The sequence below is a fragment of the Gallus gallus genome, chromosome 8, assembly GCF_016699485.2.
Source record: "Gallus gallus isolate bGalGal1 chromosome 8, bGalGal1.mat.broiler.GRCg7b, whole genome shotgun sequence".
NCBI classification, from domain to species: domain Eukaryota; kingdom Metazoa; phylum Chordata; class Aves; order Galliformes; family Phasianidae; genus Gallus; species Gallus gallus.
In genome coordinates, this window is record NC_052539.1 from 26,226,149 (window position 1) to 26,252,759 (window position 26,611).

A 26,611-nucleotide genomic window follows, 5' to 3' on the forward strand; every position below is an offset into this window, starting at 1 on the left:
GTTTAATGTCTGTCTTTCATCTCATAGAATCTAGGAGTTGCTGGTGACGTAAATGCTTTGGTTCCTCAGCTTCTTCTTTACTGACCAGTCTTTTTGGATGCAGTTTTTCCAAGTTACCATTTGAGCTATTACTTCGTCGTGGTGATATGTTGGAGGGAAACTGCCAATAAAATGAATACTTATCTATGCCATTGTATTAAAAATGAATACAAAAAATGAAGAAACTATTCTCTCTGTGTGTATAGAGCTCTCCAGGCTATACAAATTAAGCAACTCTGTGTGTAATTATTAGAGCACCTTATCAAGCAAGTAGCAGGAACTTGAGACCAATGCATCAACATTCTTTTGAACCACGTAGTAAAGTTAATTGGTCATTGTGAGCATGTCAAACAAATCCATTAACTGAGATTCTTGAGCTACAATCTAAGAGAGCAGAATGCCCTTCTGCAGTATACTACTTAGATATTAAGAATTTGTATAAGGCTGTGGATGTGCTTAGCACTGACAGGCCAGTCTGTCCCCTGTTCACAGTGTTTCACTGAGCTGTATATATAATGAGGAGCTGCTCGAAGTGAGCTGTATGGAAGATCTGGCCCCGCAGGTGTAAAACCTGCTCCTCAGGGCCCAGAGAGCTGGCTAAGTTTCTCTTGGGATAAGCATAGAGACTCAGAGGGGCTGCTTTATGAGCTTTGAAAGTGAGAAGCCATGACATCTAGTTGTCATCCTTAGGGCTTTTTTTTTTCAGGATGTGGCAGCTGTTCATAACATTGGTCTAATTACAGAAATGCGCATTCTGCTCTGATGGTAGTTTGTTATGATTTGGTATTTACCGTATTTGGAAAAACATAATGCACTATTGTTTCACTCTTCGTGTGTACATTTTTCCTGATGTCATGAAATGATTTTTCATTGAAGTTCCATGTCCTAATTTTTCCTTTCAGTAAGAGGTTTGAGCTGATTTGGGGAAAATAGCATTGTTAATGCCTTTTAGTTTACTGACTTCCCAAGAATGATTAAATACTGATCTGAGGTAGTTCTTAGTACTCAGACAACAGTCTTTTAAAATACTACATCTTCTGGAACGTATTTTGGGGGGAAATGGGATGTTAGGAGTATGGATTGCTTCAGGAGAAATAAAATCCGTTTGTGATGCTGTACTGTCATGGTGAAGTTCACCATTCACCATTAACAGCAACGAGACCTGAAGCAACCCCTTAAATGTTGCATTCACTTGCATTGTGGCTAATGCTATTTCAACATTTCACTGAGCTGTCATCAGCTTCTACTGAAATGCAAAGCTGATCATAGTGATACTTAAACGTGCTGGACAGAAGCTCTGATAGTTCTGTGCAATTTCACTTGAACACATTCACCTGACAAAGGCATTTTTATACCTGCAGGTATTGAGGCAGTGCCATTTAATTATTTGTGCATGAATCATCTCCTGCAAATTGTAATTCAGCTTGCACATAAGAGACAGGTTTTCTAAGAACATACTTCAAGCAAAACATTGCTACTGAGGTACAGCCTGGAGAAGCAACAACTTTTCTCTGAGCTGCATGCTGAAGAGCTGTTATGTTCATGCTGTAGTAGCTGCATGGCCTGTTAGCTGACTGATTGATGCAATCAAGTGGCTAGATGAGCTGTTTCACAGGAAAGAATATTAAACATAATGTCCTTTTAAGGTATCTCAAAGCTTACCCTCCAAACAGTAACCAATTAAAAAAAAAAAAATTGATGTTAGCTTGGATTTTGCTTGGAACTTTTGAGCAGTGATTAAAGAGATGGTTTTGTGCAAATGTTTTTAAAATGATGTGTTTATTCTCCTGATTTTGTGCGCATGTTGTCTCCTTTCAGGTCCTTATGTACACTAGTGTGCAAGTGGACGTACACTTCAGATGGAGGTTGGGATGATAGTTTCTGGAAGATAATTGGCTTGGAAGATTTGGTGAAGGATAAATATGAAAAAATAGGTATGTTGTTCGGGGGTTGAAACTCGATGATCATTGTGGTCCTTTTCAACCCAAGCTATTCTATGAAAAAAAAAATGCTTATAGCTGCTATTGTTAGCATGTTTGTAGCCTGTACCAATGTCCCTTACAGTAATTTTCCAAAAATGGACTTTTGCTTTTAGTATCTTCATACTGTTTCTCCACTCTCTTTGAGCCTGAGTTTAATTAGAATGGTAGTCTTGCTAATAACAATTCCTACAGAAGATATTCATTAAAAGTCCATAATGTTAATATACCAGAAAATTTCCAGGATAACTTTATTAGACTTTCCCTGTTAAGTTAATGGACTTTTAATGGATGTCCTAAGCAGACATGTCATTAACAAGAATATTACCAGACATGAATTAAAATATGCTCGTTCATCAAAGTTAATTATCTGAAATTTCCTTTGATTTTTTTAATGTCTAGTACTTTGAACAAGTTTGTACAGTAGTTAAAATGCAGCAACATGAAATAGAAATGGCATGGGGAGGACTGTAGTGAAATGAAACATAATGCAATTATTAACTATTCTGATCATCACAAAATATACTATAAACTATTTTCAGATATCAGATAATTGTATCTGAAAACTTCCTTGAATAGATTTCAGCATTTCCCCCTGCCAATGAAAGTACTTACGCAAAGGTATAAAACCTACTGAAGAATAAGGCTTTTAACTTCCTGATGTTTTAGTGATAGATGTTATAAAAATGGTATTCAAACGTGGCTTTTAGCAAATCTTCCACAGATTGAACTAAGACTTGCAGTAAATACATGTTTTTAGCAGAATAGAGCATCTCAGCAGCTGATGGTCTTGTAGAATAGTATTTTTAAGATAAATTATTTACAAACTGTAAGTTAAGGCTTTAATACAATATTTATGTAATACACTTAAAAGGCAGTGCAGAACAATTTGCCTCTTTAACTCAACATACATGTTTCAAGTGATAAAGTAACCATTAATAAAAAGAATGTTTTTGTTGTGTTGGAAGCTTCACAAAGCTAATCTATTCATGGCTCAATTTGGCAAGACAAAAATAATGAATTTGCAATGTAAGGCTTATTTTTTCAAAACACAATATTTACAGTACAAATCAGTAAATTAGCTTTAGTTGACAGGTGCTTCTTGGAAAAAAAGTGTGTTTTCAGTTAGCAGGAAAAGCATCACTTGGACACTTGTACTGATTTTTCAAATAACCATTAGAATGCATGGCGTGTAGTGGCTGGAATTGGAGAAACAGAATCTGACCCAGAAAATTGCATCAAATCATAGGCTAGACTTGAAGCTTCTGGAGAGCACACACTAATTCACCTTGAAAATTCACCCTTTTTAGATTTTTGGGCTTGGATGTATGGATTTTTAGGATGAATCTAAACTACAAGACACTTTTTTTTTTTACATAATACTGCTGAAACCTGGCCTCAGGTGGTTGCTTCCGTGCTATGGTTGCTTCCATGACCATTTGTCTGACCTTGCCTTTCCTGAAAAGGGAAGATGTTATATTCATTATATTCAGCTGTGATAAAATCTAGGAGCAGAACAGCAAGCTTCATTTACTTGTCCATGAAGAAGGAGCTCCCTATGTGAGTGTGGAAGCCAGATAATAATTACTCTTTCATTCCTTCTAGTTAAACTTCTAATCTGTTCCTGATAGTCTTTTAGTAGGGGCTAGCTTCAGAAGGAGATACAGACACCAAAACAAACCAACTCACCCCAGCCCCCAAGCTGCCACACCAGTCTCAGGTCTGTTTTGTATGCAGGGGAAGTGGTTTTTCTGTCTACCACCCTGTCTTATAAGTGTCACTGTACTTGTGGAAAAGAGGGTTATAACATTGTTCCAGTGAAAATTTGGGGTTTTATTTGTTTTATTGAGTGTTAAGTGTTACTTAACCTGCTAAGAACACTCTTAATGAGCTCAGCTTTCCTTTTCTTAATTTAAATTAATGAGGGCAGTATAGGTCCGTCTACCAGAAAAGTGTCATTCATCGACTGCAGCAGCACTGGCTGAGCTGCAGCTGGGACTGTCTTGTATTATGGAAGACCCCTGGCGGTTCCAGAGGTGTGTCAGCAGTATTGGTGAGGTAGCATCATCATGTAGACCTCCTCCCACGAGCCCACAAACGCTGCACTAAGCACAACAAATAAAGGATCAAGCCTTTGACAATCTCAGTTGAGTCTATATTTCTAATATTGCTTCAGGGCAATGTCCCAAGAGATGAACGACCTCAGCTCCCATTAACTTCAGCACGTTACACAAAACGAAAGCTATTTGTTTCAGTAAGTAACTCATATGGTCAGCAGTGCGTGTGCTTCAGGGTGGTTTATAATGCTGTGCTGTGCCTAACAGAACAGAATTCTAAGCAGTACATTTAGTTGGCTTACAGATTAAGGAGCTCAAAATTGACAGATAACCCAGGTAGGAGTAGGTTGGTGGGAAACTGTACAAGGTCGAAAACTCCTCTTCAAATAAAAATATAAACAAGACCCTGATAAGCCAGAAGTAATTCTTATGGAATTTCCCTTTTCCTTCTCCTGTAGAGCTTGTCCAAGCCCACATACCTCTGCTGAAGATTTGTTTAGCTCAAATACAGGGATGTATTTTAATGTCTACCCAATCCCATTGAAAAGATATTTTTTTCCCATCTGTCCTGAAAGATTAGAAGCACTAGACTCTGAATCATCTTTTCATTCTAAAGAAAGCAAAAATCACAAAATAAAATCAGCTGAATTTTCTTGTTGTAACAAAAATGTAGTTTACCAGTTGAAAATGGGCAGAAATGTTATTCATTTTTACATCTGTTATTGAAGACAGTGTTGTTTCCAATCAGAGGATGAATAATTATGACTGGAAGGCTTTATGAAGTAGCTTTAACTTTCATGACACTGAAAATATATATGGAAATTACCTGAGAGAAACTTATTAAATGTACTTATTTTTTTATTCTGATAAATATGCTTTTCAACATCACTTTAAAAGGTCTTGCCCTTTAAGAATCTATTTACTGTAATCAGAGCGGTGCTTGTGGTTCCAGGTAGTATGCTGCTTTTAGTTTCAGTTTAATTTAACATATAACCTTGTTGATTAAGGATGACCCTCACTTCTGACCTTTAGCATCATCCACAGACCTTTCCCACATCAAAGTGTGGGTTCACATACGAAAATTCCCAGGCCTTTGACATTTTACATTTCTCAGAGCAGAGTAACCTTTCAGGGAATCCACAGAATAAGTTGTCTGTGTACATTGTGAATTTACTGATCACTTTTGTGAAGGTAAAGATTTGTATCTGAAAATATTTCAGAATTTATTGATCTCGTTAATTTGCCCACCAAGAGAGCAGAAGATGGCTTGTATTCAAAACCACTGTGAAAGCGTTGTGTACTACAAGCATTAGCATTTATCTGTTGTGGTGAAAATGCATGGCAAGTATCTCTTTGTGGTATTCTAAAACCTAGAAGGACATTAACAATTCCTTTAAAATTTCATGTGCTGTAGATCTCTTAGTGTACTGAAGCATATATTCCATTTAGAGGAAAAAGACTGATAAATTTTCATCACAACTCTCTACTTCAGGGGCTACTTAAGGGACCAAATAATGATTTCTTATTGAATGGTAATATTTTATGCAGGTCTCTTTGTTTGAAGATGGCTCAATTTACCTGGGAGAACATTGTGTGTACTGCCCAGCAAGTTTTACTGTTCTTGTACACCGTGTGTTGAAGGCTGACATTTTGTTTACAGCCCAAGCTCTTTGCCATCTCTTGACCATAACCCTTCCCTTCATTCCAGGACACTGAGGCCTGGAAGTTTAATGGTTTCATGTGCTTGTGTAGGCCATTTCTGAGAGTCCCGAGAAGTAAGATCTGTTGAACTGCATGACTATGTTCATTTCTAATGTTCTTTAATTTGTATCACTTATTCTTAAATTAATAATAAAGAAAACCTTATACAGTTTAGGACTTTGACAAGATAGCTGTGACTTTCTTGATATGTTATCACGGAATCACAGAATTGTAGGAGCTGGAAGGTACCTCTACAGATCGAGTCCGGATCCCCTGCAAAGCAGGCCCCCTACAGCAGGCAGGTTATCGTTCTTACTGTGAGAAAGCTTTACAATATGCAGGGTTTTCAGATGTAGGTAAGTGCAGCCTTCTGGTCATTTAAGCATTCAAACAATTAAGAAAATTGCAAGCTTTTTATTCATGAACGTTTTATATGAATGGTTATAGTGTTGCATATGTTATTATCTACTTCCATATACAAAACTAACAGAGATAATGGTATTGTGTACTCTGTTTTTGCACTTAGCATCCTCTTACTTTTGTATATTGTTAGAAGTGATCAGTTTTAATACTTCTAAGTTCCTTTAATTTATTTATGTTTTAGAGTGAAAATGGAAGAATCAGTGCAGGGTGGGAGAATAGAGTGAACATTAACTTACAACACAGTAATCTATTTTGCCAATTTTCTAACTTCTCTAAAGCCTTTGACAGATCTTCCAAAGTTTATGAGGGATTTCCTTGAAGGCTAGAATAGGCAGATGATGATGTTTATTCAGGTCAACTCATAACTGCCAGTTCTTCACAAAACCAGCTTGTAAGAATGAGCTTTAACACCATGTTTTGCAAATAGTAGACAACAGTAAGTAAAACATTTCTCTTCTATATGGAGCCCTTTCATCTTTTTTGTCTTCTATTCCCAATAAATTAAAACAGGTTACAATTTTGAATGAAGTTAAAACAATGAATCACAGGATATTTACACTTATCTGTGGAATTTACAAGTGAAGAATGTTCCAGATATATTAACTTTTTTTTTTTCTGGCTTCCTGTCACTTCAAACCATCCAAGAGCTGCAGCAACTGTGAAGGAGGTGAAACTGGCACAGTGCAAAGTGGTTTTAGGGTTCCTCCTTCCTCAAAGCTTGAGGCATTTTTCATAATCTATGATTCAGCAGTAACAAGTTAAAAGTATTTTTTCTTAGAAAAGTGACATAGTCCTTTGACTTATACTTTTTTTTTTTTAAGTGTTGAGGTCACTGAATCACATGAATGGTTGAGGTTAGAAGGCATCTCTGGGTATCATGTAGTCTGAATCCACTGCTTAAAGCAGGGTCATCTGCAGGAGGTTGCTCAGGGCTGTGTCTTGAGTTTTGAGTATTTCCAAGGATGGTGACTCCAAAGTCAACCTTTTCCAGTGTGTTAGCCAGCCTTCTTCAATAAAAACATTTATTCTTATGATTAAATGTATATTTTCCTTTATTTCAGCTTGTGGGCATTGCTACTATGTGCCACTGAGAGGAGTCTTGCCCTGTAATAGAAAAAAAAAACCCATGAAGTAGAAATCTATAATTAATACAAGATATACAATTGTGTGTGCAGTCTTAGTGGCATACTGTACCAAGCCAGACTGATTCCTTGCAGCTTCGAAAGTATTGCAGTAGTCACGTCATCTACACCGACGACTCTTCTTGAGCTCCAGTATCTGGAGACACTATTAGGAATTATGTACTGGTAGGTTTCAGAAATACAAATGATTGGTGTATTGAAATTACTGATTGCAAGCAAAATGGGAGGTCAGGCAGCTGAATTTAAATGCAAGCATGTTACATCTAGGTACTTAGGAAGACATCTAAATACATGTACTGTATACCTACATGCATGTAAGCTGAATGAGTAGTGAACCATGCGTTATAAAAGATGTTCATTCTGCACTATTTCACTGAAATCTGGAGATGACAATTCAGTCACGTCCATCAGCATACATGCCTACCAATCCAACAATGCAGAATGTTTTTTCTTTTGACCTTTAACCAGGAAAGCTTTTCATTTCTCCATGAAGTAGCTCTCTTTCATTTGGACAAGAGGGAAATGGTATTTATTGAAGTAGGCTCCTATGGTCTGCAAACCAACTTTTCAGCTTAATGAATCAAGATCTGCCTGCACTTAGGTTGCTTTTGCCAGTGTTTAGCAACATAACATGTCTGCCTTAAGTAATTATGTGTTAGGTAGTTGAGATGTAGTTCAGCCAGAAGCATAAGCTGTATGGAAGGGTGGGATGGAAAGAACCCAAATGAGACTTGCCTAAAGCTACTGTAGCAGCTCACATAGAGATGAATTTTGAACTGAAGAAAGCCCAAGTGAGCTTGTTTAACTGAGTGGTTTTCTCACTTCAAAATAAGCTATCCTGTAGTAATTTGTTTTCATTTTCCTGAAAGAAAATTCTCAAGTTTTCAACATCCAACTGAGAAATTTTATGGAGGATGTTTCCACATTTAAAAAATAAAAAATCTGACCGTTTCTAACACCCTTTTTTAACCACCATACCTTTAGTCCTAAGAGAAAATGAATACTATTTTCTCGTCAATGTAAGTGTCCTGCCATGTTCTTCTCTGAATGTCAACCACTTCTGCTCACCAGCTAGATTTAAAAGTTGTACTAAATATGTTCATCAGTAAAATATGATTATTGTGTGTAATAGTAACTTATTTTATGTGGGATGGGATTTTGATGTCATTAAAGTAGAACTATATTACTCAGATACTTTGCATATCCCAGAATTCTGGCATTCTGTTATTATTATATAAAACAAAAATTGGAGAGTGCCTACAAGTATTGTAATGAACTCACCACATAAATGGGCTGTTCCAAGTATTAGCAAAGTTTTGGAGAAAATGCTCCACGAAGCTTATAATACTGTGGCTCAGAGGAGGAGAAAGAATTCCTGTGTTTCTCATTACTTGAATTACTTGAATGGACAGTACCTCTTTCTACTAAGGCCCAGAGAAGTGGTGTGTGCCTCATCCTAGGAGGTGTCCAAGGCCAGGCAGGATGGGACCATGGGCAGCCTGATCTAGTGGGTGGCAGCCCTGCCCCTGGTAAGAGGTTTAAGCTGAGTGGCCTTTAAGATCCCTTCCAACCTAAACCATTCTGTGATTTAAAAAGCATTTAAATTGACCTGTTTCAGGGAGGTGTCTATGAAATAGAGACAGAACTTATCCTTTGTTGTGTTTCTTTCTGAGGCTGCTCTGATTTCAACAAGGGATTGATATATCCCTTCAAGTTTGCTTGTGCAAGTTAGTGAAGAAAAGGAACAACCCCTTTTCCTTTCCTTTCTTCTCTAATTTTTTTTTGCACTTAAACAGCCAAATTTAATTGCATTTGTGGTGCAGTCAGGTTCTGCATGATGGATGAAAAGCTGTTCTCAAGTGGATGAGTATGTCATAGCTGAGTTAGCTGGCCCCCTGCTTTTGTTATTTTAAAAAGGTCTGTGTACTAAAAAACCTAGCTCTGTTAAATATTAGCAAGACTGTAGAGTGAATTCTGATCACTGGAATTGACTGAAGATGTATTGTCTGCCTTGTGTGTTACGTCTGGTAAATAGCTGGTTGCTGTGGTGACTGCCTAAAAGGTAGAGGGTCATTGGTACCACAAATTCATTAAACAAAACCTGATCATAGCAAATTCTAACACTAGTCTTCAAAAAAGGATTAAAGAGGAGGAAGAGATTCAGACAGCTTTTTCCTTTTGTAAACTTGCTGCTTTATAGGGGAAAAATAGCTAGAAATAATGTGTCTCGTACAAAATGAAAAGGTTGTGGATTAAGGCATTGGCTTAGTGAAACAGCTGTATGAATGTGAAACAAAGTTCTCCAGCTTCAGCCATTATGGGTTTGTTTGGTTAGGTCTAATTTTGGAAATCGTTATAGCAAAGGTAAATGACTTGCACAGGAGACTACTGTAAACAAAGGACTCGATACATTTACTTTGGCAGGAGGCTTGAGAAGACTCGGTCCTTTCACTGCCTCTTTTATACAGGCTCTGTAATACTCTCACTGACTGCCTGTGTATGTGGGAGGCTCATTTCCCTTCCTCCCTCTCTGGCAGCTTCTTTTTTTTCCCTGACAGGTAGGATTTAAGGGTGGCAGCACCTGCTGTTGAATTCCTGGTGAGTAGTTGTGCAATGCCTTTATTCTTATAGTAGCTGTCCTTTGACTTCAAGAGCCACTGCATTTTGCTCAAGTTAGAATCTCCATTCTCTGCCAGCCAAGTACTGGTCTACAATATGTTTCAAATACTTTGCTTTTCAGTTGTGGCTCCTCTTTGTTTGCATTTTTACATCTTTTACCTTATCTTGTAATAGCTTTATAGCTACAGACATACTGACGTACAGACATACAGGCATACTGATGCTTAGCTGAGTTTTCTACTTTTCCAGTGGGGATTAAAGCATGGCAATAATAATTCCCTTCCTAGGTCTCTGCCCATTCCACACCTACTTACTCACTCTTGCGTGGGTGGGAAAGCAACTCCTGTGGTGACAGCGGCCACATGGAGCCTGCTTTTGCTCTTTTATAAAGCTCCTTAAGAAGAGATCACGTGCATGTATCAGAACATTCACTGATTTCTAAAACTGAAAGGAGGAAGTAGAGGGTCGGAGTCAATATTCTACTTGCTGATTTCCCTGACTGCTTGGTTGATGCTGGAGATACCCCTTTGCACTCCATATAAGGGGGACTTCTGGGTGCCGTCACTTCCCAAATTGTCTGGAGGTGCTTTCAGTCAAGGAATAATCATTCAGCTTTACCTTAACTCAAAGTGACGCTGGCTGAACTCTACCTTGAATTCATGTATTGAAACAGTGTTATTATGCTGTGCATTCAAATTACAGGAAACCCATCCCTGGGCACTTTCTCACACATTTGGATCCTGTGGAGGATAGCAGTGTTGCTGGTCATGCTGGTACGTAGCTTGTACCAATGGAATTGATAGGGTCATTTTCTGTTCCATTAGAGGAGAGGATTATCCTTATATTGGAGTTGCTCCCTTAATGCTTGTTAGATAGAAATACAATAATTGAGAACTGGTAGGAAAAGACTGTGGTACCCCTGATCTCTAAATTGGAGCACAACCATATAACAATTACACATTAAAATATTTGACCAGTATGACTGATACAAATAAGCCCCTAATAAGCCAACAGTGGAACTGAGTGCCTGGAAAGATGTTTTATTTCAGATTATTTTTGTCTTGTGCTGTATATACAATATATCTGTAGGCTTTCAGGTTATGCAGCTGATTCTGGAGAAAAAGATGTGGTTTTAGCTGCATGAACTCTTTTGAACTTCCTTCCACCTACCTGGTCTTTGAATGTTAGGTGAACCATGCAACTTTTGTTTTGCTTGTATTATTTTCTTATGTCTTAAGAAACCAGAAGGCAACAAAAAACTTATCTTAAAGAGAAGCATCCCGCTCTCAAATCTTACTGCTGGGGAAAAAATCACAAAACATGCATCCATTGTAAATGCTAGCACGGTGACTAAGAATTAATAAAATGTAGGCTTTTTGAGTGAGGAGGTGTGAAGACGTTATCACATTCTTCTGTATAAGTTAGTGGAGAGCTGGAAACAATGACTTGTGGTTACTGCCCCTAATGTTTGAATATAAACCCAAAGTCAAGCCAGAAGATTTGGCTATGACGGATTTGTTGTAAATTTCCAGAGAAAAATCCAGTCTAACATTTCAGAGGCAGAGGTGTGGCTTCAACAGTGTAGAGACTCTTGGAGAAATTAACTCTAAGAAGTTTGTGTGCTGTCTAATCACCAAGTGCCCCATGCATTGCTTTAGTCAGGATGTGGCTCTTTTTCATCAAGTGAAGAATCAGCATCATTTGCAGCCAAGCCTAAGATCGTCTACCTCTCTGATATATGAAACTGAAGACCCATTTTCCACCTGTGAATTTAATATTATAACCTTTTCATCAAGCAGCGATATAGTATAACTATTTCTACAATGTAGTACTCATGGGCATTAGTGTATTCCTGTTAAGTTACAATATGCTGTTCTTAATTAACCTCTATTGTGGACAATGTTTTGCTCCCTTTCTACACATTGAAATGCTTGATAGGTGTAACATTCTCAACTGAATCAACTATGAAAATAGGCTTTTCTTTTTCAGAAAGAGGTGTTGTCAATTCTGCCCTGCAGATTTGCAGAACTGAGTAACACTACTGATATGTACTACTAAATGAGCACTAAGTCTGTCTTGAAGGCATGGATTGGCTGGGAGGTATATGAGATTGCCTACTATTCCTTTCACTGCCTCTCACTCAACAAACCTGTAGATAAACAGAAGTGTGTGTGACTCCAGGAGCTGTCAGTCATGTCCTTGGGTTTGGTGAGGCTTGGCTGCCAGGGAGGAGACTGTGTCCTTCAATTCTGAGTTTCCTGAATCTACGTTTCTTTTAAGCTCTGAGCAATCTCTATCACTGTGGTTTAATTATTGAAACGATATATTTTAGATGAAAATAAAAGTGCATTACGGTAGTGCAGACCAATGCAGATGAGACCTGTCACAGGACTCCTGGTGACAAGCCTGGCATAGGAGAGTTGCACTGGTCATGTTTGGGGTGGCCATGATGTTCTTTGTACCTCCAGTGAAGACTCAAAAATGGATGGTTAGATTTATGAGAAAGTACAGCTGCAACAGTGCAGTAATTTGCTGGTTTCTCTTTCAGAGTTTCTGTTACTGCAGCCAACTTACTGTTAGTGGAAGCTCTAAGAAAGGATGGAGATAGGAGGGGGGGAGGCGGGAAAGGGAAGGTTATTGTCTTATTTTTTTTAACAGGATCTGCTTTCAGTGGTGATCATGGCCTGAGCTGAATCTCATTCCTGTACATAGGGAATGGCTGCAGGCAGTGTATGCAGCAACTGCCACAAGAACTTGGAATTTCTGCACAAGTATTCATATCTCTTGGAAGGCTGCCAAGCAAAATTTAATTGCTTGTGGTGAGATCTTTCTCTGTGGCTAGACAGGGCATTGAATGCTTTTGAACTTTTAAATTACTATGGAGCAGCCTGATCTAGCATGGTTGTGTTTAACATACAGATACATAATGAGAGATATTTCTTAATCAGATAGTTCTTTGATGCAGTTTTTAGTGTTACATATACCAACTAACTTCAGGGAGAGGAAGGGAGTTCTTGTAATAACATACGTGTTTGTTTTTCTGTTTAGTAAATTCACAGGTGTATGGTTTTTCTTGTGTCTGCCCAGGAAACCACGTCTTGTCTCCTGGAGAGTCTGTTGGAAAAGGTCTAACGCCAGAAGCTGCAAAAGAACTCGGTCTCCCCGAAGGGATTGCTGTGGCAGCATCTCTCATTGATGCACATGCTGGAGGACTAGGTACTCAGTCGCATATTTACTGTTCTGGGAAACAGGAATGTATTGAATTAATCTTTGCTCTTTTTTCACATAGCCAATTTTATATCCGGCAACTTGCTCAGATGCTATTCTTATAAAATAACATAACTAAAATTAAAAACAAAAACAACAACAAACAACAAGTACCGACATTGAATTTCTGTTTATAGAAAGGCCCTTAGGTATTGCTGCTTGTTTCTTAGCAGCTGGACTTCCAAATTGTGTGTTAACTTCTGTCAGTTCCACTTTGAATTCCTGAGCTGAAGCACCATTGGGCTGGCAAGCCAAGTGATGATAGTGCACATCTTCTACTGCTCAGAATTTGGGGGATAAGCAAGAAAAAGAAAAATTTTCATTTCCAAGCAAGAAGTCTTATGTCTAAGTTGGTTTTCCTTTCTTGTTTTAGGAGATATTCATTCTTTAAATACTGCAGTGGGTACTTTTTCACAGATGTTTATGCTAGCAGAGTGCTGGATATGTACCAACAACAGTGCTTTTGGTCTAGGAGTAAGATTAGCAGACAAGAGTAGAGAGAGCTGGCCTATGAGAGGCAATCCCCATCTGAGGCTTTCAGCTTTTTTCCACAACTGGAGTGTGAAAGGCCTAATGTTAGTGTTTTTTCTTGTCCAGCACAATATTCTGATGTGCTCAGTTTCAGATACATTGCAATATGTTTGTGAGGCTCAGCTCCTTCAATTTTCTTACTATACTGCTTAGCTTTATCTAAATAGAGTAAAAACCAAAGTGATTCAATGTAACTTTTTCAGTAGGAAATGGAGGTTTTTGAGTTTGGTAAGTTAGAAAAAAATCTTACCTCAGGAAGTTTCAGTGTTATTGAAACTGCTCTCTTTTTGATAATACTATTCAAAATTCGTAACATAAACTCCTTCATGCCTGTGCTGAGCAGTGAAAAATAAAGCATAAGTAGAATACTCTTAGTTTTCTGCTGCTCCCTACAAATAAGCCCTGTGTATGACAGCTATGTTGCTGTGTAGTCACAAGCCAACTAGGATGAAGGGATAGGAGGACGTATCTTTGAAGACACTGAATTTTTTGCCCTTGATTTTCTGATTATGTAAGTAACTTTCAACCATAATACTATGATAACCATGGCAACCGTGATAAGAGAAAATCCAGCAGACAGATTGATAACAGAATCTTGCAGTTGTGACCTAAACAAGAAGGTGTTAAGGAAATGTAGCATACTAACCATAACACTTGGCATCTTTCACTTCATAAAATCTTTGGTTTTGAAAATATAAAATATCTCTCAAACACTTTTGCTATCCTTCTACAGTGCAGGGAAATATTATTTATTTATGCTGGTAGGATTGCCAAACCAGTCACCAAACTGCACATTGATCTATCAAAAAATAATGGTCACGAGAAAGAAGACCAAGAAAAAGACATGGCTTGTTATGTTGCTGCAATGCCATGCAAGCAAGAATACGACTTAAGAAGAGAAGAAGAGGGCAAAATTTCCACTTCAGCCTGCCCTTAACTGATATAAGCATAATAAGATACGTAGCGAAGATTCACTGCAGATCTGCCCCATTCTGTAAGCAATATCCTGGCCCTTTTCTGGCATCTCTCATTATAAATTTCTGCTGTAGGCTGAGTGCTTGCTGTATTTGTCCTCCTTCCTGTGTTGTCTTGCATGTAGAAGCTTCGTGCAGAAAGTTACAGCCAAGCATGGCTCCTTGTAGAGAAGGACTAATCTGTTCTCCTGTAGATGGTTCTGTCTGACACAGACAGCAGCAGCAGCCAATACAGCAGGACTGGCAGCCTTCCAGTCTGCTGCCAAGTTCTCCCTTTTACCAACTCATCCCCTGACAAAACTCATCAAACAGCATGTGCGTGATAAACCGTCAACAAATAAACATACCTGCTGTGGTGCCTTTCCTAGCAGGGCAGTCTTTCTTTTCTATTTCTTTTCTGTATGTTAGCATAACTTAAGGGAATGAAGGTCAGGTTGTAGTTGATACAGCGCTTAAAGATCCTGATGATAAACATGAACAAGAAAACATCTTGTGTCCTCATGCATCTGCAATAAAAAAGAAATACTTTATCAGAGTTATTTTATAGCTTTGTTTATTGAGAAAGTAGAATTTTATGATTTGTGGTAGTCGTGTGAGATATTTGGCATTTATTTGTGCATGGAAAAGCACTGTTTCGTGAGGGTTGGCTTGCTCTTCACTAAAATAGCATTTTGATTTTATTTTAATAGGAGTAATTGGAGCAGATGTGAGAGGACATAACCTGCCATGTGAAAACCAGCCAGTTACATCACGAGTTGCTCTGATCTGTGGAACATCTTCGTGCCACATGGGGGTAGGTTGTATGTATAGTCCTAATTTGTACAGAATATAGTAACGTATGTGTTCAGAGGGAAAAGTGACCTTTGTGCCTCTCATCCTTTGCCTTGATTTTTTTTCTGTTAACTCTGTCTTTACCTTTGGTTATTAATTATATATTACCATGCATTTGCTATTAAGCAAGGACTTTAATAGTAGTAGAAATCAATACTGAAAAATGACATGAAAAGTAGAAACCACGATGCTAGAGTGGCTTAAAGAGGAGGCTGAAATCTGAGCCAGGCTGAGCTTGAGTTATCTGTGACAAGTTTGTCACTAATGTGTTACAGAATAGTGTCTTTGGAGAAGGAATGCATGTCTCCAGTCACAGCCCTTTTCCGCCACTACTTCACTTAATCAATATAAATCATTCTACCTCTGTAGGTTGCCATGATCTATGGAATTATGATCTGTATCATGACTAAAAAGAAAGAAAAACCTTGATAAGCAATTTTTGCTTCGCTAATTTTTCTCAGTGAATTAATACAAAAGCTTTTTCTGAAATTGCAATTAAAATTTAGTGTCTGCTTTTGAAATTTATACCTTTTTAAAATGTATGAGTCTGAAAGCATTCCATTTAGATAAGTACCCTTCTCTGCCACATTTTTTATTTAAAACTCATTTCACTCTTAAATTTAAGACTGATTATTGACTTGTTTTTTTTACTAAATGAGCAAATGGCAGTGGGAGTGCTATTGAATTTAGAGAGAACTAACGTGCTTCATGGAGAGAGATCTCCAGTAGAGAAAAAGAAAGGAAGCAGATAATAAAGCACCAGGTTTAGCAGAATCTATAAATTGCCTTTATTGTAACAGCATGCATTAAAGTGATCTTGTCACGTGGGTTGTAGTGCAGCAAAGCATTTAAGCACGATTGAATTTAAAGATATAAATAATCCCAGTATTGTGAAGCAGAGCATTTAACAAAAGCTTAGATGCTGTAAAACTATGGGAATATATTCGGATTCCTTCCTAAGCTGTAGATTTGAACATCTAGAGTGTTGCTATTAGCTTACTCTGTCTCCGAAAAATCACACTGGTGTCTGTGTCTATTAAGGTGCTGGAATGGCACCCCGCAAACACTGGCTCTGGGGGTGGAAGTTACCCTTCCAAGCCTGCCCTTACTTTTACTGTTTGCAGTTCATTTGGTGAAGGTCCTTCAGAAGAAGCTGTTTGCTTGAACTCTTCCTAACCTGTTTCATTTAGCTGAGTTAGTTTAAATCATTAAAATAAGCTGGGTTAATAGATACATAATACTGGGCTAAAATGAACTAAGGACCTCTCAGTCAGTTTCCCCAGAAGGTCTGAGGGCAATGTTGAAGTGCTGGAAATGAGCCAGCTGGCTGTAACTTATTCCTTTAGAGTAACTCACCCTGGAGGAGGACATGTGTATGGTTATTTATTAATTTTTAATATATGTATATTGGTAAGTTCTAACGTAGTTCTAAACTCAGTTCACAACTGCAGTTTGATTTTTTTTTCCCCAAACTAAATCAAAGCATATCAGTGTAAAGACTTTAAAAGCACTTATTGTGTTCATACTCCAAGATGTTGTGAGATGTGGCCCTGTTAACTGTGCTAATGTAGCAGAAGTGGCATGATAACGTCCATGTTGATGTTAATCTTTGTTCTCTTCTGTCATTAAAGCTAACCTGAAGTCTGCATACACTGTGCACCATAGGCAAGATGGAACCTTTCAAATGATTAAGAGTCTTGAATGCAAACTCAGGAATAGATGCTTGTGCAGTGTTTGGTTTATTTAAATGTAACTACTCAGCATTTTATAATCATTTCCTTAACTACCTTCCTTCACTTATCTGATCAGCAGTATAGCAATCTTTATCAGGCAGACAATAAGCAAATTCTAAACTTCTCTACATTTAATCTACGGAAAGATTTTGGTTTACTGTTATTTTATCTATTACCTGTGTACACTACATGAAATGAATGCAGAGCACACAGTGCAGTTGTATTTGTGTTTTAATGAGACCTATATGCAGCTGCATTTGGCTGGAATTAGCTGTTCCTTTTTTTAATTAGGGCTATAAAATGAAAGTATATTATACTTGTGTTTTGATAGAAATATATATTTTCTCTCTCCGTGTGCACCAAGGGACCCTCAGGGCTATAGAGATTAATCATCGAGTTTAATTTAATGCAGTGGGAGAGAGACCTGTGTGGTCAGGCGGGCATTAAAAAGTGCCTTTGATCTGCCTCAGGTGCACTGAGCCCCAGTGAGCCAGCAACAATAATACCTTTGTGAGATGATCAGAGACGAGAGAGGGAGAAAATGGCCTGTGTGGAAACTCAAGGCCGTCCTTTGTTGTGGTTCTGGCAACCAAAAGAGCCAAATGTCAGGAGAACTTCAGCAAACAGAAAGCAGGGTGAAAGTACGGCTGGATTTTTTTCAAGGGATTGTAACAGGAAACTGTTCAAAATCATCTGCTATGCCTCTCCCCCCTCCCTTCCTCCTCTTGGTGGGGGCAGGAGTACTACTGCTGCTGTGTCTGTTGGTACAGTATTTCCACTCTCAGACTGAATCTTCCATGAGTCACAGAGTACGTATTGCTTGAACATGGCATTTTCTTTGAATTTTTAAGAGAAACTACTCCATGACCCAATTTTTATTACCCCAAGGACTCTAGAGATCTTGAACAAAAGACTTTGCTAGTTATGCCTTTGATATTTTAGAGAGTGCAAATGTGGAACCTAATTTTATTCATGGCTGTAATAGTTTGTGGTAAAACTATCATTTTTAAGAGAAGATCCACTTCTAAGAATTAACCAGTGCCAGTTTTGGATGGTCAGGCATATGCAAAGCACTGTGTTTCTGTTGAGATAGTTAACTAGCTCGTGAAAGAGGCAAAAAGCACAGTGTAATTAGGTTACTGATCCATGACCCGGTCCTAGCAGGTAGCTGCTGAAAGTCACTGCCACCTGAGGGCTTATCCATTATCCATGGCTGGGGGGATGGGGGGTGATGGTCTTTTGAATATTTTTGGACAGTTTTTCATTTTATGTGATATTCTGCTGCCTCCTTTGTCCAAGCAGAAGTCTTCAGTGCAGTTTGCTTTTGAAATGGCAAATAAGCTGTCCTTTTACTTTTGAAGGTCGGTCCCTTAGTGTAGTGCTGGGATTCATTTGCTGTGGCTTTGATCTCTGAGCAGTGTAGGTATTCCTTTCAAGTGATGGTACGCAGTGGCTGGCTGTTCTGCGTGGGCTGCTGCCGCCCATCGGGCTTTGTAGAAAGGGTCTCTAAGCTCCAGCACCCACACTTAGTTTTGGAACTTAAAGGAAACTTTGCTTGTGCCACCATGGTGACAACACAAAATGTTCTGTACCAGAAAACTCCTAGTGTTCCCCCCTTTCTACTGGGGGTCTCAGTTTTGGTGTGTTGGTTTTTTTTCCATCCTCATTTGGTGATTTGGTCATTCTTCAGTCGTTCCATTTTCTTTATCAGTGCTCTGTATGCAAAACTTACTTTTTTGGGATTGTCAGGGAATCTTCTTTGGTTTAGATGGAGTCTCTTCTTTTACATCTTCTTGTTACTCCTCTATCTCTGTCACTGGGAACCGATTCACTTTCTGTGGTGCACAAGTCATTTTTTCCCCTGGTGGTAATGTATACATGGTTTGAAGTTCAGAATTCAGTCCTTTAAAATGTGAGAGGCACGAGTAGTTTATTTTCTATCTTACTTAGATTCACTACATGATCTGAGAGACCAAGTTTGAACAGCTACCTGAAGAGCAAAATGGGCAGTTTGTTTTGCTGTTCCAGTGCTTACTATGGATTATTTTAGGAAGAATATCCCGTATTCTGTTTTACCAAGCCTGACTAGTCTTTGCCTGTTTTCTTCTAAAGGAACTTCAGCCCAATTTGCTTCTTCTAAATTTGTTCATTTGATTCTCGTGATGACTGGCAAACACAATAGAGCTTCATTGCTCCACAATATCCACCCAAGCTGCCAGCTTTGTTCACACAAATAGAGTGCAAAGCACGTTTCCACCCCCAAAGCATGCACAGTACGTGTCCTTTACAGTACATCCTGGAGTGGAGGCTGCAGAGACATGCTGGCTCGAAGTGTTCTCATAGCCTGATCTCTGTAATCTCGGTGGGAGCCAGACCAGCAAGTGGATTCCGTATACTTTGGCTCTGATACCAGAATCTCCTCTTCAGAACATGCCACGTTGTTAAAGCAGCAGACCTTAGAGTAGTTACTACAGAAGGACTCCTCAGCTGCTTGAAATGATCCGTGATGAGGGGAAACCTTGCAGAGACAAAACAGCCTGGTACTTGCTTTCCCGGCTATATTTAATCTCATCGGATGGCACTGAGCAGAGCGTTTCTGGAGCAGAGAGCTGTGTGCAGCGTGTCAGCCTTGCGCCCTGCAGCATGGCTGCACATGTGGCCCTGCTGTGAAACGTGCAGTCTCCGTGGGGATGGGGCCAGAAGCCCTCAGCGAGGAGCCTGGGTGCCAGCTGGCTGTGACCCAGGTTCAGCAAAGGCAGCAACTTGTCCTTCTGCTGACCAGGGGAAAGTGGTTGGGTTTGGGAGGGTGAGATGAGAGAGGAGGAAAGCAGGAAGGGAAAAAAAATCCCACAAAAGCAACACTTCTGAATCTGAGGCAATCTAGAGAAGCTTCTGAACTGACCTGTGGCTGCTTTTGAAATTGATAAGTGCTTGCCCTCCTGCTTTTTTAATATTCTCTTCTGTGAGGCCAGTTCTACAGATATGAATCACAGAGCTGGTGTCTTTCAAATGGGAGAAATAAACTAGTGTCATGGGAACCTCTCCCTTGCTCTGTCCTCATTCAGTTCAGTTCTGCTAGCTTATATATTGAGTTTGGCAGCAGTCACAGCGCTGACTTTCCAGCTAATGAAGGCATTTTACAGTCAGGGAGGGGGCTGAATGAGATGAAAACCACATTTTCTTCATGACTGTTGTTACAGGTTGCCCATCCTTGCTCTACACAGATTGTGCCTTCTGAGGAAACGTTCAGAGGGCCTGCTTAGATATTTTTCCGTCTATGGCCCTGGAAGGGTTACATAGCCATAAAAATGCCACCGCCTTCTACTCGTCCCTCAAAGAAGTCCTCCACACCCTTTTTTAATGAGGCTGCCTCGTTCCATGTTCTAGCATCCTTGGTTTGCAAAAGAAACAAACAAAGCTGTAATATCCCCTGCACTGGCATTAATTTGACATTGTATGCTTTGTTTTCTTTGTTTTGTTTATAAAAGGCGAGAAGTAAAATATTTCTGCTAGCAGGGCATATAAAAGATTGTTGCTTTTCTGACCTCCTTATTATATTAATAAAAGCTAGGAAGAATTCAGTAGTGGTGGGACATCATGTGCAGGCAGCCTCCAAAACCCAAAGCACTTACTTGCAGAACTAGTAAACCACAAAGCTTCAGATCTTAAAATGTAAATAGGAAGTTGGAGAGTTTACTTTAGAGCCAGCAGTGGTGAGTCTGTATAATGTTTATTTCTGCTTGCCTCCCAGCCTTTTCTGAAGCTTGGCAGAGATGAAAGGAAGGGTTTCTCAGAAAATGAGTTATTAAAAGTTTTTGTTATGAGCAATATTTCTTTGTTCCTGGCCTGGCATAATTCAAAGCTCAGGTATGCTTTGGTGACTCGGAGAATAGGACATTCCTATTCAGTGCATGCCTGTCACAGAAACCCAAGTTTTGTGTTGCATCACTTTGTGGGTAGTCAACCTGTTCATGGGGATGTAGCTGAAAATGGTCCAGTCACTATACTGTAATGTGCCCTAAATAATGTTTAGCAACATTTCCAGAAAGCTGCAGTCCACTCTTCTTTCCTTTTGTGAACAGATCATGTGAGTTCAAAAACTCGAAGAATAGATGAGGGTAGAGTAAATGCTTTGAAAAATATTCTACTCGGGGACTATATGAGGACTGATATTCTACAGGTGTCTCACTGACATCAGTGAAAATGCTTGCTTTGAAAATTCCAGCAGATGCAGTGTTTTTCATTCTGCAGCTAGCTGCAAACCATCCTGTGTGACATGCAGCCTTATGTTAGGGTATCTGATTTATAATACTGAGCCTTTCTCCAGTGTCTTCTCTTTGGTGGTCTCAGGGTTCTTTGCAATAATGAATGAATGGAGTAAGAGAGTGGGAACTATTATTTCAGTTTTATTAGATGGGAGAATGAGGCGCTTTGTAGTTTAGTAGATTTTTCATTGTTAATCTTTACAAACTGCACCTATACTGTGATTTGAGACTGTATATCTGAGAAATTTTGCTAAGTATGTTTAAGCATGCAAGATTTTTCCCTGTTCTAAAATGACAGCATTTATATGCTGCAGATGACTGTGTTGCACTGTACAATAAATGTGTGAACCAAAGATGTTTTCTTCCTTCTCTGGATTTTCTATTCTATGACGTAAGCACAATGAATGTGAAGGCTTATGTTGGCCTTCCTCCAGATCTGTCCCCTAATAGGACCCATCTCCTGTCTGTCACTGCTTGTCTGGTGTTTTGCCTTAGAAAGCATGAGCAAGTGGCTGGACTTCTTACCTACCTATGCTGACACTAGTAAGATTTGTCTAGACTGCCTGCCAGAAATACTGTCACCTGATTTGTACTCTCTGCTGTGGGATTGAATGTTACCTGTTAGTAGCTCTAGAAGCCAGCACTTTCTATCTTTAATTCTTAACTTACAGGTCTTACATATTATAATAGGGTTTGTTGTTTTTGTTTGTCTCTCAGAGGAGGGAGATTAGATTCTACAGCAAGAAAACTTAAAAAAAAAAAAAAATGTTGCTTCATTGATGTATAGATACCGTAGTATTGTAGGGAAGGGATAAAACAACTTAATTCTGTTTTATTCTATTATTATTCTTGTTTATGTTCACAACAGTCTATCTGCAACTGTGGCCCTCCTTTGTAACAGAAGATTTTCCTGTTTTCTATATTCTTCGAAATGATGATGCCAGATAGGACAGGTATAACATCTTATCAATGCTGCAAACTGACCAACTCTTGATTTCTCCCTACAGCCCAAAAAGAAAATGTTAGCTCTTAATCTTGATCAAACCTAAGTGTCATACTGCTGTTCTTAGGATAGACAGATAGGGGACTCCTTCAGATCACAAGCATATTTCTGTATAATGAGTGGTCTTTTCAGTTGGCTTGTTTGCCTTGTTTTTGTTTGGTGCCATGAATTTATCAAACAGGCTGCTCTCTTGGTGTGTCCAGATCTCATGGTGAACCAAAAGGACAAGTGATGTCCTTCTCTGATTCTAGTCTTTTTCTCAGAAGAATTTAGCTGGACTGTGAAGGAATGGCTAAGATTCAAATGAAAGATTATAAGGGATGTCCTTATTATCTGCTGGGATATCTTTGGGCCTTGAAGTGATTAAAGACAATTTTCAAGGGAGTACAGTAATTGCATGAAAAACAACTTCATTGTTTTGTGTTAGTTTCAAAAGTTTGGATGCAGCAGTATTTGTAGCGAGTATTATGGGATTTGGGTTCAAAATCCCAAATGCTGGTTAATATTGCTGGTGTGCTATGTGATTCTGCCTGATCACATCTGTTCTGCAGTTTACCCTCCTTCAGTGTCTTAGATGGAGCAAGGTTTGTTAGCAAAAAAAGTAAATCTCTTTTCATACAATCATTCTGGACGCAAATGAGGAGGAACATTAGCTGCTGCTTTTTTCCCAGTGTCAGCTGGGAATCACAGTTTATGCTGAGTTCATTGTTTATAACTGTGGGTGAAGGCCTGAGGTTCTCTCCCAGTGTTTATTCTGACCTTGGGAGTTTGTCTCAGTAAGTAAGGGCTGAATAAACACCAAGTAAGGTTCTCAGGATTTACCCATTTAGCTATTCAAATAAAAGCATGTTTAAAATAGTGTGTGATGGCATATCCCATGTAATGTAAATCTACTTCCATTAACTCAGAGGTATTGTAAAAGAAGATTAGTTTTACATGTAAGTTTGATACTGTTGTTGGTAGTGGCCTGCACTAATTGAGTATACCTACCGAATAGTGAAAAAGAGAAAAGAAATATCTCTCTAAAATGTACTGCATTATCTAAAAAATAAGATCTTAAAGATCTTAAGGTACATGGGAAGGGCATCCAAAGTAGATAAGTAAACCAGACCTCATTTGAAAAGATTTTTTTTCCTTGATATTTTGCACCAGTTGCAGTGAGAACTGCAGGTTTTGTAGAACAATTCAACCCTGTAAATAATAAGGAATGTTACATCCATGCAAGAGAACTTGAGCTATCTGTTTAAGTGCTACATGCGATTTGTTTCCCACCCTTCCCTGAAATTTCTGTTACATCAGCTACTGAGCTTCAAGTTCTTCAGGGTTGTCACCATCTGATAGAATGGGTTGGCCAACTTGGGCTGTCAAGATTTTGTCTACTTGCCATGCATATTAGAGGTGACAATGAAAATACTTTTCAAGAAAAAACAAGGGTCTTATGGAACAGTCAATGGGAAAGGATGTGAAGCAGGACAGCCCAAATCTTTCTGCAATTTAACAATTCTACCATCAGCTCCCTGTGAAAACACAGCACTCAGAAACTCCCTTATGGACAATGTATTTCTGTGCCGGCCTGACGTGTTGTGCTGCTGTCCTCTAGTCACAGCGACAAGGAATGGGCCCACTTCAGACTATACTGAGACAACCTCAGGGATTTTTAAGTGTTATTTGAGGACAGAATTGTCATTCCGTCTGGCATATGAGGTGAGCAGTCACAGTATTTGTATCATAGCTGTTCTGTGTGCACATTTCCTAACCTTTCACGTTGGGGCAAGGTCTTGCTGGCCTCATAAAATGAGGTAGTGCTGCAAATCCTATCTGTGACATATTTGTTTAGGAACCAGAACTGAAACTGACTGCAAGCTATAGGGATAGTGCTGAGACATTATAAAACAAACAAAAAAACCTCCTGTGTTCTTTTTAAAGACTTATATTGATCTCTAAGTCAGCATTATAATAAATGTATTTTCTAATGCACAAACGGAGTTTTTACTGAGAGATTTCTAGTGTTCATGCAAGATGTGCTTTGTTTGCAATCTCAGCCTCTTCTAAAGATTTGGCATCTTGTGCCAGTTGGATGTGGGAACAGAAATACTGGAGACTGGGAGGATATTCTGGGAAAGGATTATTGTATTGTTGCCCCGTGCCTATGTTCTTCCCTAAGCCACCTGCTATTGGCCACTGCTAACAGGTTACTGAGCAATATGGATCTTTTGGTTTGACTTTTTATTTTTGTTGTTACAACATTGAGAGGAGTTAGTTTCTGTTGTTTAGCATAGCAGCAAATTTAGTCTTATGAAGTGAATATTTAAGATGTCCTGCAGTTAGTTGTCTGTGCAGAGAGATTTATAATCTTCACATCAAGTGGCATTTTGTGACAGTGAGAATCTATCATAGGAAGAGAAGTAAAAATAAATGAGTGGTATAAATTGTTCCAGCTCATTTGAAGCCCTATATCCCCAGCAGCATAGCTTTAGAAGAGTGTTGAATAGCATTTCAGCAGAGGATACAAGTAGAAGCTATTGTGTAACCAGACAACCTTTCAGTCCATTTATCAAAAGACTTGTAGTTCCCATTTCAAGAAAGGCGACACAGTAAATATGAGCAAAAAAAGGTTAATCTGTATATCTATATCCAGACATTTCACAGAAATAAAACTCAAATAAATCAACATGGTACTGTTATTCAGTGCTTAGCAAAAAATTCTCAATCCGTGAGGAATGTAGACTTTTTTTTTCCTCTTTTGGATGCTGAAAACAATTTAATAGATTAAAACTTTTTTTTTTTTGCCAATATATGTAAGAAACCTTGGCCTTTGAGAGTGAAAAGACAAAAATAATATATTGCTGTGCACCTACTGTTTGCTTTCCCATACAGAGACACAAGATATGCCTAATGTTAATGGATTCTGAAAAATGGCAGAATTAGATATGAATATTCAAGCCTGGTACAGTCAAAATGTATCTAGTTTGTAGGATTTGTTTCAAAGCTGAGCGTTTGGTTAGGGTTCCTGATAAGACATTTGAAGTTCTTGCATCTCTGATTTAGGTAGGTGGAAGTGGTGAAAATTGAGAATGCCTGGAATGGTTACTCATAATTCATTCTTATTTGAATTTTTCTAGAGTTGAAACTCTCTCAAGTTGTCCCAGGCTTAGTTCCAAGTTTGCTTCCTGACCTAAACATGGGAGGTTAACCTCACACATAAGAAATAAATTTTACAGGGGTGCAGGTTTTCTTTTGAAGACAACAGTGTTGTTTTTGTGTGTCTCAGGCGATTCAACCCAGAGACAATTCTAGATTTGGATACTGTGCTCAGATTTTCCTCTGTTCCCATTCACTTCTTCTTGAGGCTTATCTCATCTATGACTCCAAATGACTTGTTAACCTGGAAGTCTACTTTCCTGGCCTCTCTTGGTACTGACACAGAAGCCATTTGGTCAGCTGATCCCAGCCCCTTTCTAGGGGCAGTTCTCAGGTCTTGGCACCAATGTCACAACCAGCATAACCAACCAACATTCCCCATAAAAGTTCTTTGTAAAAATAAAACATCATTCTTCTATATAGAAAACAGCTCCATCTTAACCCTCCAACACCTGTTTAGTTTGTGATACCTTTTTAGAAGATCATCCGTTGGTTTCAGGAATCCTTTTCTACATTTTCAGTCTTTTGCCTGTTGCTCAATTCCAAGGATAGATCTTAGTGCCCTTATTTTCTGTTCATGGGATTTAGTTCTACATGAACAGCATTCAGGATCCAACTTCCAAGATGGTAGTGCAACCAAACTCCAAACTGCCACCATCTTCCATCATATGTGAGGTCAGGGACCCTGGTTAATAAATATATATATATTTATGTATATATTACTTGGAGTTTTGTAGAGTCTTGTGGGTGAAATACCCATGTGAATGCAGATGAGTCTGCTGCTCACAGTGGGTCAGTAGAGTCATCTCTGAGCCATCAGGAGCTGGCTGCCAGAGGAGAACACCAGCTCTGTGCAGATCTCATAGGAGGCTGAGAACTTTGTATTTATTCCTGGACAATGACTTT

General features: G+C 38.8%; 1 protein-coding gene across 42 annotated transcripts in view; it reads left to right on the forward strand.

Moving 5' to 3' along the window:
- The window catches only part of FGGY (FGGY carbohydrate kinase domain containing), a 278,664-nt gene that overhangs the window by 199,693 nt on the left and 52,360 nt on the right, over window positions 1-26,611 (forward strand). For 38 of the 42 annotated variants that reach the window (XR_005861966.2, XM_046944690.1, XM_046944687.1 and 35 more), the window contains 3 exons: window positions 1,858-1,973; window positions 13,048-13,176; window positions 15,422-15,525. Coding sequence is in view for 41 of the 42 variants with exons in the window: in XM_046944690.1 (XP_046800646.1) it covers window positions 1,858-1,973; window positions 13,048-13,176; window positions 15,422-15,525 (349 nt within the window). In the remaining variant the exon portion in view is untranslated. Of the gene's footprint in view, window positions 1-1,519; window positions 1,686-1,857; window positions 1,974-8,080; window positions 9,940-10,662; window positions 10,734-13,047; window positions 13,177-15,421; window positions 18,106-26,611 lie in introns of those variants that run through there. The other 4 variants (XM_040705161.2, XM_015291171.4, XM_046944706.1 and 1 more) reach the window with 4 other exon arrangements.